Genomic DNA, 11,616 nt, shown 5'->3' on the forward strand with positions numbered 1-11,616 from the left:
AAAAAAAAATTTGTGATGACACTGTTCCTTTAAAGTTGAAATTTGGGATTAGGGGTATCCTAAAAGCTATGCAACCAATATAACTAAAAGACTGTTGACTCCTAAAGTTTTTACTTGTGCATTAGTCTTTAGAGAAACTATCTCCTCAATCTCTGACGTGTTTCACTTATTCTGAAAAAGTTTGCTAACCTCTCCTCCTCCAGGGCTAATGTTTTTATGGTCAAACTAATCTATTTGGTTAAAGAGGTTTTCTGAGACTGTATTATTGATGGCTTATACATTAACTAGATAAATATTCCCATTAGACTCATCCGTGCCTCATATAATTTCCTGAAAAACAGCTCAACAGGACACTACAGAAGTAAGAGATGTCATTTTATTTAATCGTCCCATGAAAATAAATTGTAATATTATATTGATTATAATTAAAAAAAGATGGTGTTAGACATTTTAATCTATTAATTTAAAGGTGTTCTCCTTATGATAGGCCACCAATATTGGATTGGTGGGGGTCTGATCTCCAGGACCCTGCAAATCATCGCAGTGAAGGGGCCCTTCATTGATAACACAAGCTCATCTGTACAAGTGGCGGTGCCTGGTACTGCAGCTCATTCCATTGAAGTGAATGGGACAAACTGCAGTACCAGTACCAGGCACGGCCGCTTGTACAGACGAGCCGCAATGTCCCTGTATACAAGGAAGGAGTCGCGACACTCGCAGTAGTGCCATGGACCCGCCGAGGTGCTAATTGGCTGGGGTTCCAGAGTTCAGACTGTTTCATTTCCAGAAAACCCCAGAAAACCTCTTTAATATATTGGCTTATTAAATTGTGCACAGTCAGTGCAAAGAAACTAGTCAACTTATTTTATGCATCCTTCACTATATTGCTACACTGCATATAATAAGACCAGCATATTTTGGATGGGAGCGTGCATACAGAGCGTATATAACATTCTGCACATTTCTGCATTCGCTGGTCCTATCTCATTGTAAAGGTCTAGGGAGATGTAGAGGGTGTTAATAGTTTGGGCTGAATAATGGATTATATACAAGAACTTGTCTAAAGAAATCTTCAAGGAAGGAAACCTATTTGATCTGCAATAATTAAACTGGCAAAGAAGTGGAGAGAGCCGCCAGGGAGTTATCTAGGGCATGTTTTTATTCTTTTGGAAAAAAAATAAAAAATTAAGCAGATGCTGCCCGTATGGTATCTGTTATCAGAATATAAAGACTAGAAATACTAAATAGTCGGCGACTGACATATTTGTACAATGCAATGAGCTGCCGCTGCCTCTATTGTACGTACACCGTTCATCGAGCGCTGTATGTACACAGTTTAAGATGGCAGAAACCGTAAGTTTGCTCCTTCTCTATTGGGCGCGCAGCTGTCGTCGACAGCCGGGCATCCGACCTGTAGCTGCTCAATTCCAAGTGCAGCCGATTTTCTCCAGCGCCGTGTTTTTACAGGGCTGCAAAATAAAGCCCTTAACGGCCGCCGTAAAAACACGTATGGACGGATGTTAAGGGGTTAAAAGTTATTATATTTACATGTACACAATTCACGGAGATAAACAGCAGCAGAACAAATCTCCTCCTTCTAGGTCTTCAGAGACTGATACAACATAACAAGCTCTCCAGCTGTAAGAGCAGGACAGGTTTTCAGCCTTTAAAACGTAAGCAAGGTCGTTTTCATTCACTGAAGCAAACAAAGATATTGAAAATGATGAGAAATTAAAACACTGAGTATATTATAAATTTGCATCACTTCTTTTACAATAATTGAACTTTTTTTGCAATACTTAAAACTAACCAATCCTCCAAACTCCTTGGGGGATTGTCCAACAAACAAATCATTGTACCCTCTAACATTGCTATTTCATTTGACGGTACACCATGTGGTTTGGCATGGTACTGCAAGCCAAATAGATCTGATTTTTATGTGGAACATTATTACACAGTATAATTATTTGAAAGGGATCTTTGAGGACTTGGCATTGATGGTCTATCCTTATGTGTTATTGATAAAAATTAAAAAAAGTCCAATCCCAGGGACCTGAATGCAAAACTGAATGAGGGTGCTTGCAAAAGTGCTGCGGTCCCTTCAATGTTGTCCAGCAGTCAGACCCCCAACAATTGTGCATTGGTGGCTTATCCTAAATCTAGCTAATTAATAAATGTTGCTGGGAACCCCCATAATAGTGCAGCAAGTCCAGACAGGGTATGTGGTCACATGTCAAGGCACCTCAGAACTCCAAGTCGGCGGCATGTGTTGTTGTCTCTACCCTTAGTCTATGTTCACACGAGGCGGATACGCTGCATAATAGCAAGCAGCGTATTCGCCCTGTGCGCCGCGCCGCAAGGAATTCCGGCCTCCTGGGATGACATTTCATCCCAGGAGACCTCTGCAGCCTGCGATTGGCTGCAGCGGCAGTCACATGGGATAGGATGAAGCATCATCCCAGGAGGCCAGCCCTCTGATGTCATCCAGGCCGGCCTCCTGGGATGAGATGATGTTTCATCCCATGTGATCACCGCTACAGCGTGTGATTGGCTGCATCCGCCACATGAGATTTATGTTTTTCTGAGTAACGTTTTTTGCGGCAGAATCGCTGCACAACTGCTGCAAAAAAAACTCAACAACTGCTATTTGTTGCAGGATTTACCTCCCTATTAAATGCAATGGGGAAAACCCAATGGGGAAAACAACAGATAAGCAGCATTTACGCAAATACATATAATACAAATAATATTCCGCACCGCAGGTAAATTTATGAGCGTTTTTTCCGTTCAGTATTTACGCAGCGTGTGGAGGAGATTTGTTTTATCTCATCCACCTTGCTGCTACTGTATTTGCTGGGGATTTTCCGCAACGAATTTAGTTGTGGAAAAACCGCAGTATTTACACGTGTGAACTGACCCATAATCTACATGCACATATTGCAGAAAATATGCACCAAAACTGCAGCAGGAAATTGGCAGGTAAATACCGCATCTAATCGTGCGTTTTTCGATGCGTTTTTCAGTGCAGTTTTTACATTTTGATGCGTTTTTTAGTGCGTTTTCATGCTGCGGATATTGGTGCAATTTTCCTCAGCATTAGGCATATTCAATTCGCAAGCGGCACGATAAATTTACATGCTGCAGATTTAATCCGCACCGCAGGTCAATTTACATGCAGAAAAATACTGCAGCGTGTACATGAGATTTCCTGAAATCTCATTGACCATGCTGTACTGTATTACACTGCGGTTTTGCTGCACGCAAATATGCACAGCAAAGCCGCACGTAATACGCATCGTGTGCATTGACCCTTATACAATGTATATTTTTGGCAGGGTTTAACATTGACAAAAATGAAGGTGGACATTGCTAAAAATATAAACAGAAGTGTATTTTTATGGCATTTTATCCGAATATATGAATCCTTTTTCTCTATGTTTTTCACATTCTGAACTCGGTCTCTCACTTAGCATGAAAAAGAATATTAAATGACTTTGGAGAGAAAAGGCAGCTCCTTTTATGTCAGAGAAATGTAAATAAAATAGGAGAATAATAGAAAAAAAAATTCACTACCGAGAGAAGATGTTACATAATACAGGGGATATCACATTCATGGAAATTTTTGGGTCAATTATTTAGGTCAGAATAGAACTAATGGAAGACGTCTACTACGGCTAACCTAATGGAGACGTTTTCTATCATTTTGATAATCGTCGTATATTTTTGTATAAAAAGAGACCAAAGTATTCGAAAAATCCGATATTTACTTGCGAAACAAAACAATGACAACGTTACAAATTTTCTATGGTTTTTGTATATAGCTCCTCTGCTGACCTATGTGTCTCCGTGGTTACAGACTACAAACAACACCTGTGTAGTCTGATCCTGAAGTCATGTGATACTCCTTTGCATCTGCCCTCTGTAGCTTAGCAAGAAGAGGGGAAAAAGGAAGTGCAGTAACACCAGACTGCCGGATCTTACTACACATCGGGTTTGTTTGTAGTCTAACACCATGTGACGCATAGGAGCTGTATACACAAAACGGTGGGTTTGCTTTATTCCTTATTATAGACGCATTGAAGCAATACAAAAAAATGGTTGCAAAATATCTCAACTCTTTTAAGCCTAACTCTACTCAAAGGCCGAAAAGTGGTACGCTTTCCGTTTACCCCAATACCACTCGCCTTTGTGTCCAACGAGGTGCTGAGATATGAGGAGCTTTTTGCTGGGGGTTTCAGAATTGAGAGTTGTTCCTGTGCCTCCTTGTTACTGATTAATTAATTTCCATAGCCAACATAATTGTATCTACCGGAGTTAAAATGGGAATATTTTTTCATTCCCCCGCATATCCACAATTCCACCATGTTAGTCAAAGAAAAACAACCACTTGTGACCACACATTTTCTTCAAGCAGGGCCAGATAATGCATCTATCCATTGTGAGGACCTCACCAAACAACTTCTTATATCTCAGCTTCCTGTAATGTGACATGGGGGGATAGATATTGAGGTTATATGGAGTCCCACCTGAATTTTTGAATCTCGAATGGAGATTGGCACGGGGGGAGGGGGGGGTTAGATATTTCCCTCTCATCGTTTTAGGTTATTAGACACTTGTTCCTCATCCAATAACCTTGCATAGGCTAAACTGAACACTTATAACCAGAAATCAGATTCGAGACTAATAACTTTTTTATCTTTCTTCCAGAATAACTATAGTGCCTAAAGATGGGAGAAGATTATCACCCAGTTAGAAGCCTGAGTCTGGAATGCCAACCAAGACTGAAGTAGAATGACATTTATGGGATTTTTACAATAATGGGTTGGCGGAAAAGACTCTCACAGTCATCGGGATGTACTTTCTAACTGTTTGTAAGCAATATTTTTATCTCTAGTGTGAGAAGATTATTTTTAAAACGGACTGTCAACAAGAAGTAGATGGACTATGTAGCTTGCCCTCAAGGTCATACGTGAAACAGATGGGAAACGATGGGCACCATTTGATATAGTGGTGGCAGGCAGTGGTTAGTCTGCCTTATTTGTTCATTTGTTGTCGAGTACTTAGTCTAAGTGTCAGGCTAATAGGTATGAGCTGGCCACAGTTCATTACCAAAAAGAGTATTTTGTATGAGGCAACATGAAGAAGCCCCAGTGTAAGTTATAAAGGTTCAATAGAGCACATACTTCTAAGACCACTTGTCGTATCCTTATAATCTACCATAGAGGGACTCTCCTTTCTTATAATACATGTGTACCAAATGAGTACAGTAGCGCTCATCACTCCTCATCCATGATGACATCACAACGGGCCGTGGATACCAATATTATTTTCAGGAGGTTCAATGTAGATTGACGTCACCTGTGTATTATAACTAGTTACGTTTAGATGAAGTCCTGCAGGAGAATTTTTTTCCACTTTCGTTACACATGACAATAAATACTATCGGGATTGAATATATATGGACTATCTGACTTCTAATTGGTGGATTTGGTTAACAACACAAAGCATGACTAGGCTGCGTTCTTCAGTCGTTGTTTCCCTACAATCCACAAAGGTTCCTCATACCCAAAATCCTTGAGGAGAGCGAAGGTAGCTTTGGAAGTCTTGACCTAGGTTTATTCAATGGTATATACATATATATTTATGATTCCTTCCGTCCAGGAAACAACCACATATAAAGCCATATGGTCTAATATCCAGGAAAATTAGGGAATTTCATCTCAACACTGAAATAGGCGAGAAGATCACATCGGGGGAGGTCCTGGAGATGGTGTCGCTTACGGTGCTTTGTAGACCTCTTCAACAACATTTTGGTGCAGTTTAAATATTTTCTAGACACCTGAGATGTTTCAGAAGATCAATTAGGATAGAATTCTCCCTTTCAGTTCAATACAACGTCATGGTATAGAAGCAGTACGTAACGCGGAAAGGCAAGAGTTGAAGGATTGTTGAAGGCAAACGAGCCCCATAAATGGTGGCGATCAGCATGACAAGTGATTGTATGGCCTTCCCTACAATGTGGACTTCAGAGAGGACAGGGTATGTTTTGAGGGAAACCTCAAAGACATCTGGGTGGACTTGGGCGGAAGTTTCGGTGAGCAGAGGTGGATTTTAGAGATCCAAAAGTAGGTGGTACATATATTACGATGCGGTCATTCAGTCTTTTTAGGACAAAGGCTTCTCAATAGTCCTATCCTACAGACTTTCTTGTACAATATACTATTTTATTTTTGTGCAAATGCCATGGGATGTGGTAGATCTAGGACCATAGTGCAGAGTAGACAACTTGGCACTCTTAAAAATGTTATTTTTGTTCCTCCTGACAGATACGGGGTTTCATATCTACATTATGGGAGACCCAGAGTAGTGTGGCAGCAGAAAATGAAATGTGTGACAAGGGGACAAAAAAACTCCCAATGGTCAAAACTTTTAAAATCAGAGAGTGTTTGAGGCACCCTCAGGGTTTTACCACTTCAGAAAGTATGGTGGAACACAACTGGAAGACATAGGATGGCCCTCGCTGAACTCAAAATTCTGCTCATTTTCTTATGTCTGTGCTTCTTCTACACTGTACAAAACCACAAGTGCCCTAAAGTCATACAATTATAATAGGACTTAAAGTCGACTACTAGAGTGTTTCTTCAAAAAGTGGACATTTGATGATAATATTGTATTTACATTATGGTGTCTGGTAGCTACATTTTGAATAGTCCATTACTGCTGGCTGATATTTATGAAAATAATAATGTTCAAAGATCTACTGTGAAATGTTTAGTGGGCATCTTAGAAAACGTAATTCATTTAATACAGCTATACAAAAAACATCATAGATAAATGCTATCTATCTATCTATCTATCTATCTATCCATATCTATCTATCTATCTATCTATCTCATATCTATCTATCTATCTGTCTATCTATCTCATATCTATCTATCCATATCTATCTATCTATCCATATCTATCTATCTATCTATCTATCTTATCTATCTCTCTCTATCTTATCTATCTATCTATCCATATCTATCTATTTATCTCTCTCTCTATCTTATCTATCTATCGATCTATCTATCTATCTCTCTCTCTCTATCTATCTTATCCATCCATATCTATCTATCTATCTTATCTATCTATCTCTCTCTATCTTATCTATCTATCTATCCATATCTATCTATTTATCTCTCTCTCTATCTATCTATCTCTCTCTCTCTCTATCTTATCTATCCATATCTATCTATCTATCTATCTCTCTCTCTATCTTATCTATCTATCTCTCTCTCTCTCTCTCTCTCTCTCTCTCTCTTATCTATCTATATGTGTTGCCATTTTGTAGAATTGTAATATTTGGTCTAATTCTGTAATATATCTGAAACACGAAGAGAGACATATAGGTATTATTTTGTGTAATGGTTTCTGCTATTTCCAAATCCACTTAAATTGCCATTTTAGTGTGAATTAAGAGGGGCTTCTCTGTTTTGGAACTCCCTGGACTCAAGAGAAAACTATGGGGGCCCTGGTCATGACACTTTTGCTCAGGGTCAGATCAATTGTGGTCACCTCTCATTTCTGGAAAGAAAGAAAATAACGAGTCTATAGCCTTCACCTTGACATCAATTTAAATCACCTGCCAGGGAGGAAGCTAGTAGATTGCCTGTGATAGATATGGGCTATCGGAGACTCCTAGATGGCGCATTCTATCATTTGGCCCCGTCTTTGTTGTAAACCTTAAAGTGTAACTAAACGTTCAACAAACTTCTGACATGTCATAGTGACATGCCAGAAGGTTGGATTGGTGAGGGTCCGATCACTGAGACCCCCACCAATCGCTAAACCGAAGCAGCAGAAGTGCTTGTGTGAGTGCTCAGCCGCTTTGATTCTGTTCGGCTTTTTCCGGAAATCAATGTATCAGAGTACGGGCTCAATAGAAATTCTGTGAGCCCGTACTCCGATACATCGGCTTTTTGGAAAAAAACGAACAGAAACGAAGCGGCTGAGCGCTCACACAAGAGCTTCTGCCACTTCGTTTTAGCGATTGGTGGGGGTCTCCGCGCTCGGACCCCCACCAATCAAAACTTCTGACAGGTCACTATGACATGTCAGAAGTTTGTTGAACATTTTGTTACCCTTTAATTATGACCCCGCACAATGAGACGTCATAATCTAATAAGAATCCAAGAAAATTGAAAAAAACTTATGTTCACCACAACAACCAAGTAGATGAATTCTGATTTTATTTTGTTTTTTAATATTACAAGTGAAATTCATATCTGTAATCTTTTTTGGTTACCATGGGAAAGCCACTCTGTTACATTTGCACTCGTTTTTGAAAATATCTCCAGATGTTATTTTCATTCGGAAACAACAATAAATACAATATTCCAAGTTTACTTATAACCACTTACAAACACGAAACATGCTTGGAAAATATCCTCATGTTTTATTGCATTTTGGTGCTGGAAAATACGGAATAATTGAACAAGTCTCCGACGACTTCAGCTAAACTCAAAAACAGAGGGGTTCATTGGATTGACAAGTGACTCACACAATATACGCATAACTATATACTGTCTTACTGCCGAGAAAGGATATAGAATAGGAATATAAATATTAATGATAGAATAAAATAAGGTGCTTTAAACCACTAAGAATAATAATAATTATTATTATTAACATTAATACTTATTAATTGATAAATAATTAATAACATTTAAAGGGGTTGTCCACTTTGTGTAATCCCTTTTTTTTTTTTTTAAAAAGGGCCCTCAACTGTAAGCTGATCAACTTTTTTCTTCTGCTAGGATCCTGAGTGTGCAGCTGTAATCTAGAGGGGAACCTGGCAGCAAGTGTTTACATTTCCTGCAGTGCCTCCACAGGAAAAATTAAGCATTACAATCAAACTAAATGAATAATGGTGACACTACAAGAAAAAAGCACTATGTATACAATAAAAATAATAATTAACATCACTAATACTCTGTTACTAGGTAGAATTAAAGTAAAGTATATTTGCTAAATAATTAAAAACTATCATTATATAAATAATAGGTAAGAACAAAAATGTATTACTTAATTTAATAATATAGAATTAGATTAATTGGTAATACCGCAATTACTACTACTACTAATATTATTAATAATAATAATAATGATGATGATGATAATAATAACTTATTAATACTGAATAACTGCTGATTCTCTTCTTCTTTCAATAAATTAGAAACATCCATAGGTTTTTAATTGTCAGTCCCCAAAAATTATTTATTCAAAAATAGTTATATTTCTATGGCCGGATGAACTCAACACTCCCTCAACTTATTAACCTGGTCGACTAGTCTTAATTGTAATACTGATGAGCAAAAGTTAGAGCTTGTGCACACAGAGCCCCTTTGGGCCCATATTAAGCACCCATAGATAATTGGTGTACTGTCATATGGCGCCTCCATGAGCCACTTTATTCTACCCTTGAAGCATGGCACAATTGTGTGACTCCATATAAAATGGAAGGCACGCAGAGGTAACGGGCCCATAGCATTGTATTCGAGGTTCATCCAATGTAAATCCATAATAAGTCATGTACATGAGGCCTTATACAGGTGAACTTAAAGGAGCCTGGTCATCCAAGCACCAATTACACACTGTACCAGTATGTTAATGATAACAGGATCCCCATTGGTAAGGGCATGCACACCATAGAGGCAGACCATGCGGCCACAATACGGCCCATGGAGAGAGAGGGCCCAGCCTTGGGTGGTCCCATTTTCTTTACTATTGGGTGGCAGAGAACTCCATAGGAACTGTATAGTTAGCAAACAAGAGGGAGAAGAATTGGCCCAAGGGTTCTGGAGGAGGGGGGGGGACGACACCAAAACCTTCTGTCCCGGGTGGCAAACCACTTGTTTTTGCTATGGGGCCCCTCTCTGCTATGTATGCCACGGCTCATTGGGTATATTAGGTATTTTTATTCCAGTTTACTGTCCATGCAAATCAAAAAGTAAAAGGCCTTCCAGCCAGAACCTGATTGATGATAAATTAAAGAACACATGAAAAAAAAAAAGGGAATTAATCAATGTCATTTTGTTTTCTTTTTGGCCCAAAATATTAGCTCGAAAAAGCTTACCTACATAATGAGAAAACACGTCTATTGCCTGCTATGTGTGATCAACAGGCGCCACATTAAAGGAGAGAAATTCTTTTATTCCAAATCCAACATTACAGCATGTGCTCTGCAAAGGCAGGACCCGGAGCCAGGAAAATGAGTTTCCAAAAATGCCGGATTTTAGCAATATTTATATATTTTTATTGGTTGGAGATAGTTTGTGAGTTAAGAGTCAATGCAGCATAGAAGCCAGATGGCTCGGTAGGGAATAGGATACACTATTAAAAAGACGTACATACCATAGTGGCAGACCATGCGGCTGCTATGAGGCCCTAGGACAGAGGGGAACCAGCACTAGTTGTTCTATTTGCTATATTGGGTACTGATAACCAGTACAGGACTCCCCTAACCAGAGGAACTTCATTGTTAGCATATAAGGGGTGAGGAATTGGCCCAAGGATCATGGTTTTTGTTAAAGATGTTGTCTGGTTTAGAAAACCCATGTTATTAGGGGTGTCTTTTTTTTAGGACCTCCATAAATTAGACAGAGCAGAGAATGACTACAGATAGTCCCTCTCTGTAAAGGACCCAGCATGTCCACGCATTACTTGGGCAGTCCATTGATTTCCCAAGTGTGCTGTGTAATTCTTCATTTCCCCTGTGGTGGTGCTGCAGTGCAATTGAACACTTTCGGCTGGGTTGCTCTGCTGATCACTGAGGGTCCCAGTAGCAAACCACCCTGTGATCAGCTAATATTTCTCAAAAGCTGACAACACGTTTAAATAGCTTAAAGGAAAACTCAATTTATGAATCATAAATTACAACATTCTACAATTAAAATCTACTTAAAGGAACATTAAATAAAGAAAAAACCCGCAAATAAATGCTCCCTTAATCTCCTCCTCTTTTTTTGATCTCCCAGGCGATCAACCAACCCCCTCCTCCTTCTTATAAACCTGACTCTGGCTGCAAGGCAACTGGCTGCTGCAGGAGCCCTCCTCCACTGCTCTGCCTGCAATAGCAGACCAGTAATGTTAAGCCACGCCTCCTAGTGAAGCCCCACCTTCATCAGCCATCTGCCAGACACAAGGAAGGAATCTTAACACATTAGCACATTTTCTCTGCGAAATTTCAACAAGAATGTTTGTTTCGAGTGCTACAGAAAATCCTATAGATTTACTAATTCAGTGGGAAAATTTTTCTTGTTTGGTAACTTGGAAATTCTTTAGGTTACCATTCATGTCTAAAGCTAAAGTAAGAAGTCAGTTATTTATATACGACCCTGATTATGTGCATAAAGATCCCCATAAATGCATCGAACATTTTTTAGAAGCTCCTAGGTTTGGGTTATGTATACAGGTACTTGCCAACAGTTCTGTTTTTCATAGGACTGTCCTGTAAACTGGACCTCAAAAGGGGCAGAGTGTGTAGATTTTCTGAATAAAGGGGCGTTTCTAACAAAATTTAGGGGTGTTACCTCGTGTAACAGGGCGGGGCTTTCTTATTACTATGGAAAACGG

The 11,616-nt window shown here is 39.2% G+C and overlaps 1 protein-coding gene across 1 annotated transcript in view; it reads left to right on the plus strand.

Moving 5' to 3' along the window:
- The window catches only part of SHISAL1 (shisa like 1), a 96,152-nt gene extending 89,269 nt beyond the window's left edge, over positions 1 to 6,883 (plus strand). The window contains exon 5 of the mRNA XM_075859820.1: positions 4,708 to 6,883. Coding sequence (XP_075715935.1) covers position 4,708 — 1 coding nt within the window. The 3' untranslated portion in view covers positions 4,709 to 6,883. The remainder of the gene's footprint in view (positions 1 to 4,707) is intronic.
- Positions 6,884 to 11,616: the final 4,733 nt, after the last annotated feature.

Source organism: Rhinoderma darwinii, chromosome 3, assembly GCF_050947455.1.
Source record: "Rhinoderma darwinii isolate aRhiDar2 chromosome 3, aRhiDar2.hap1, whole genome shotgun sequence".
Lineage (NCBI taxonomy): Eukaryota > Metazoa > Chordata > Amphibia > Anura > Rhinodermatidae > Rhinoderma > Rhinoderma darwinii.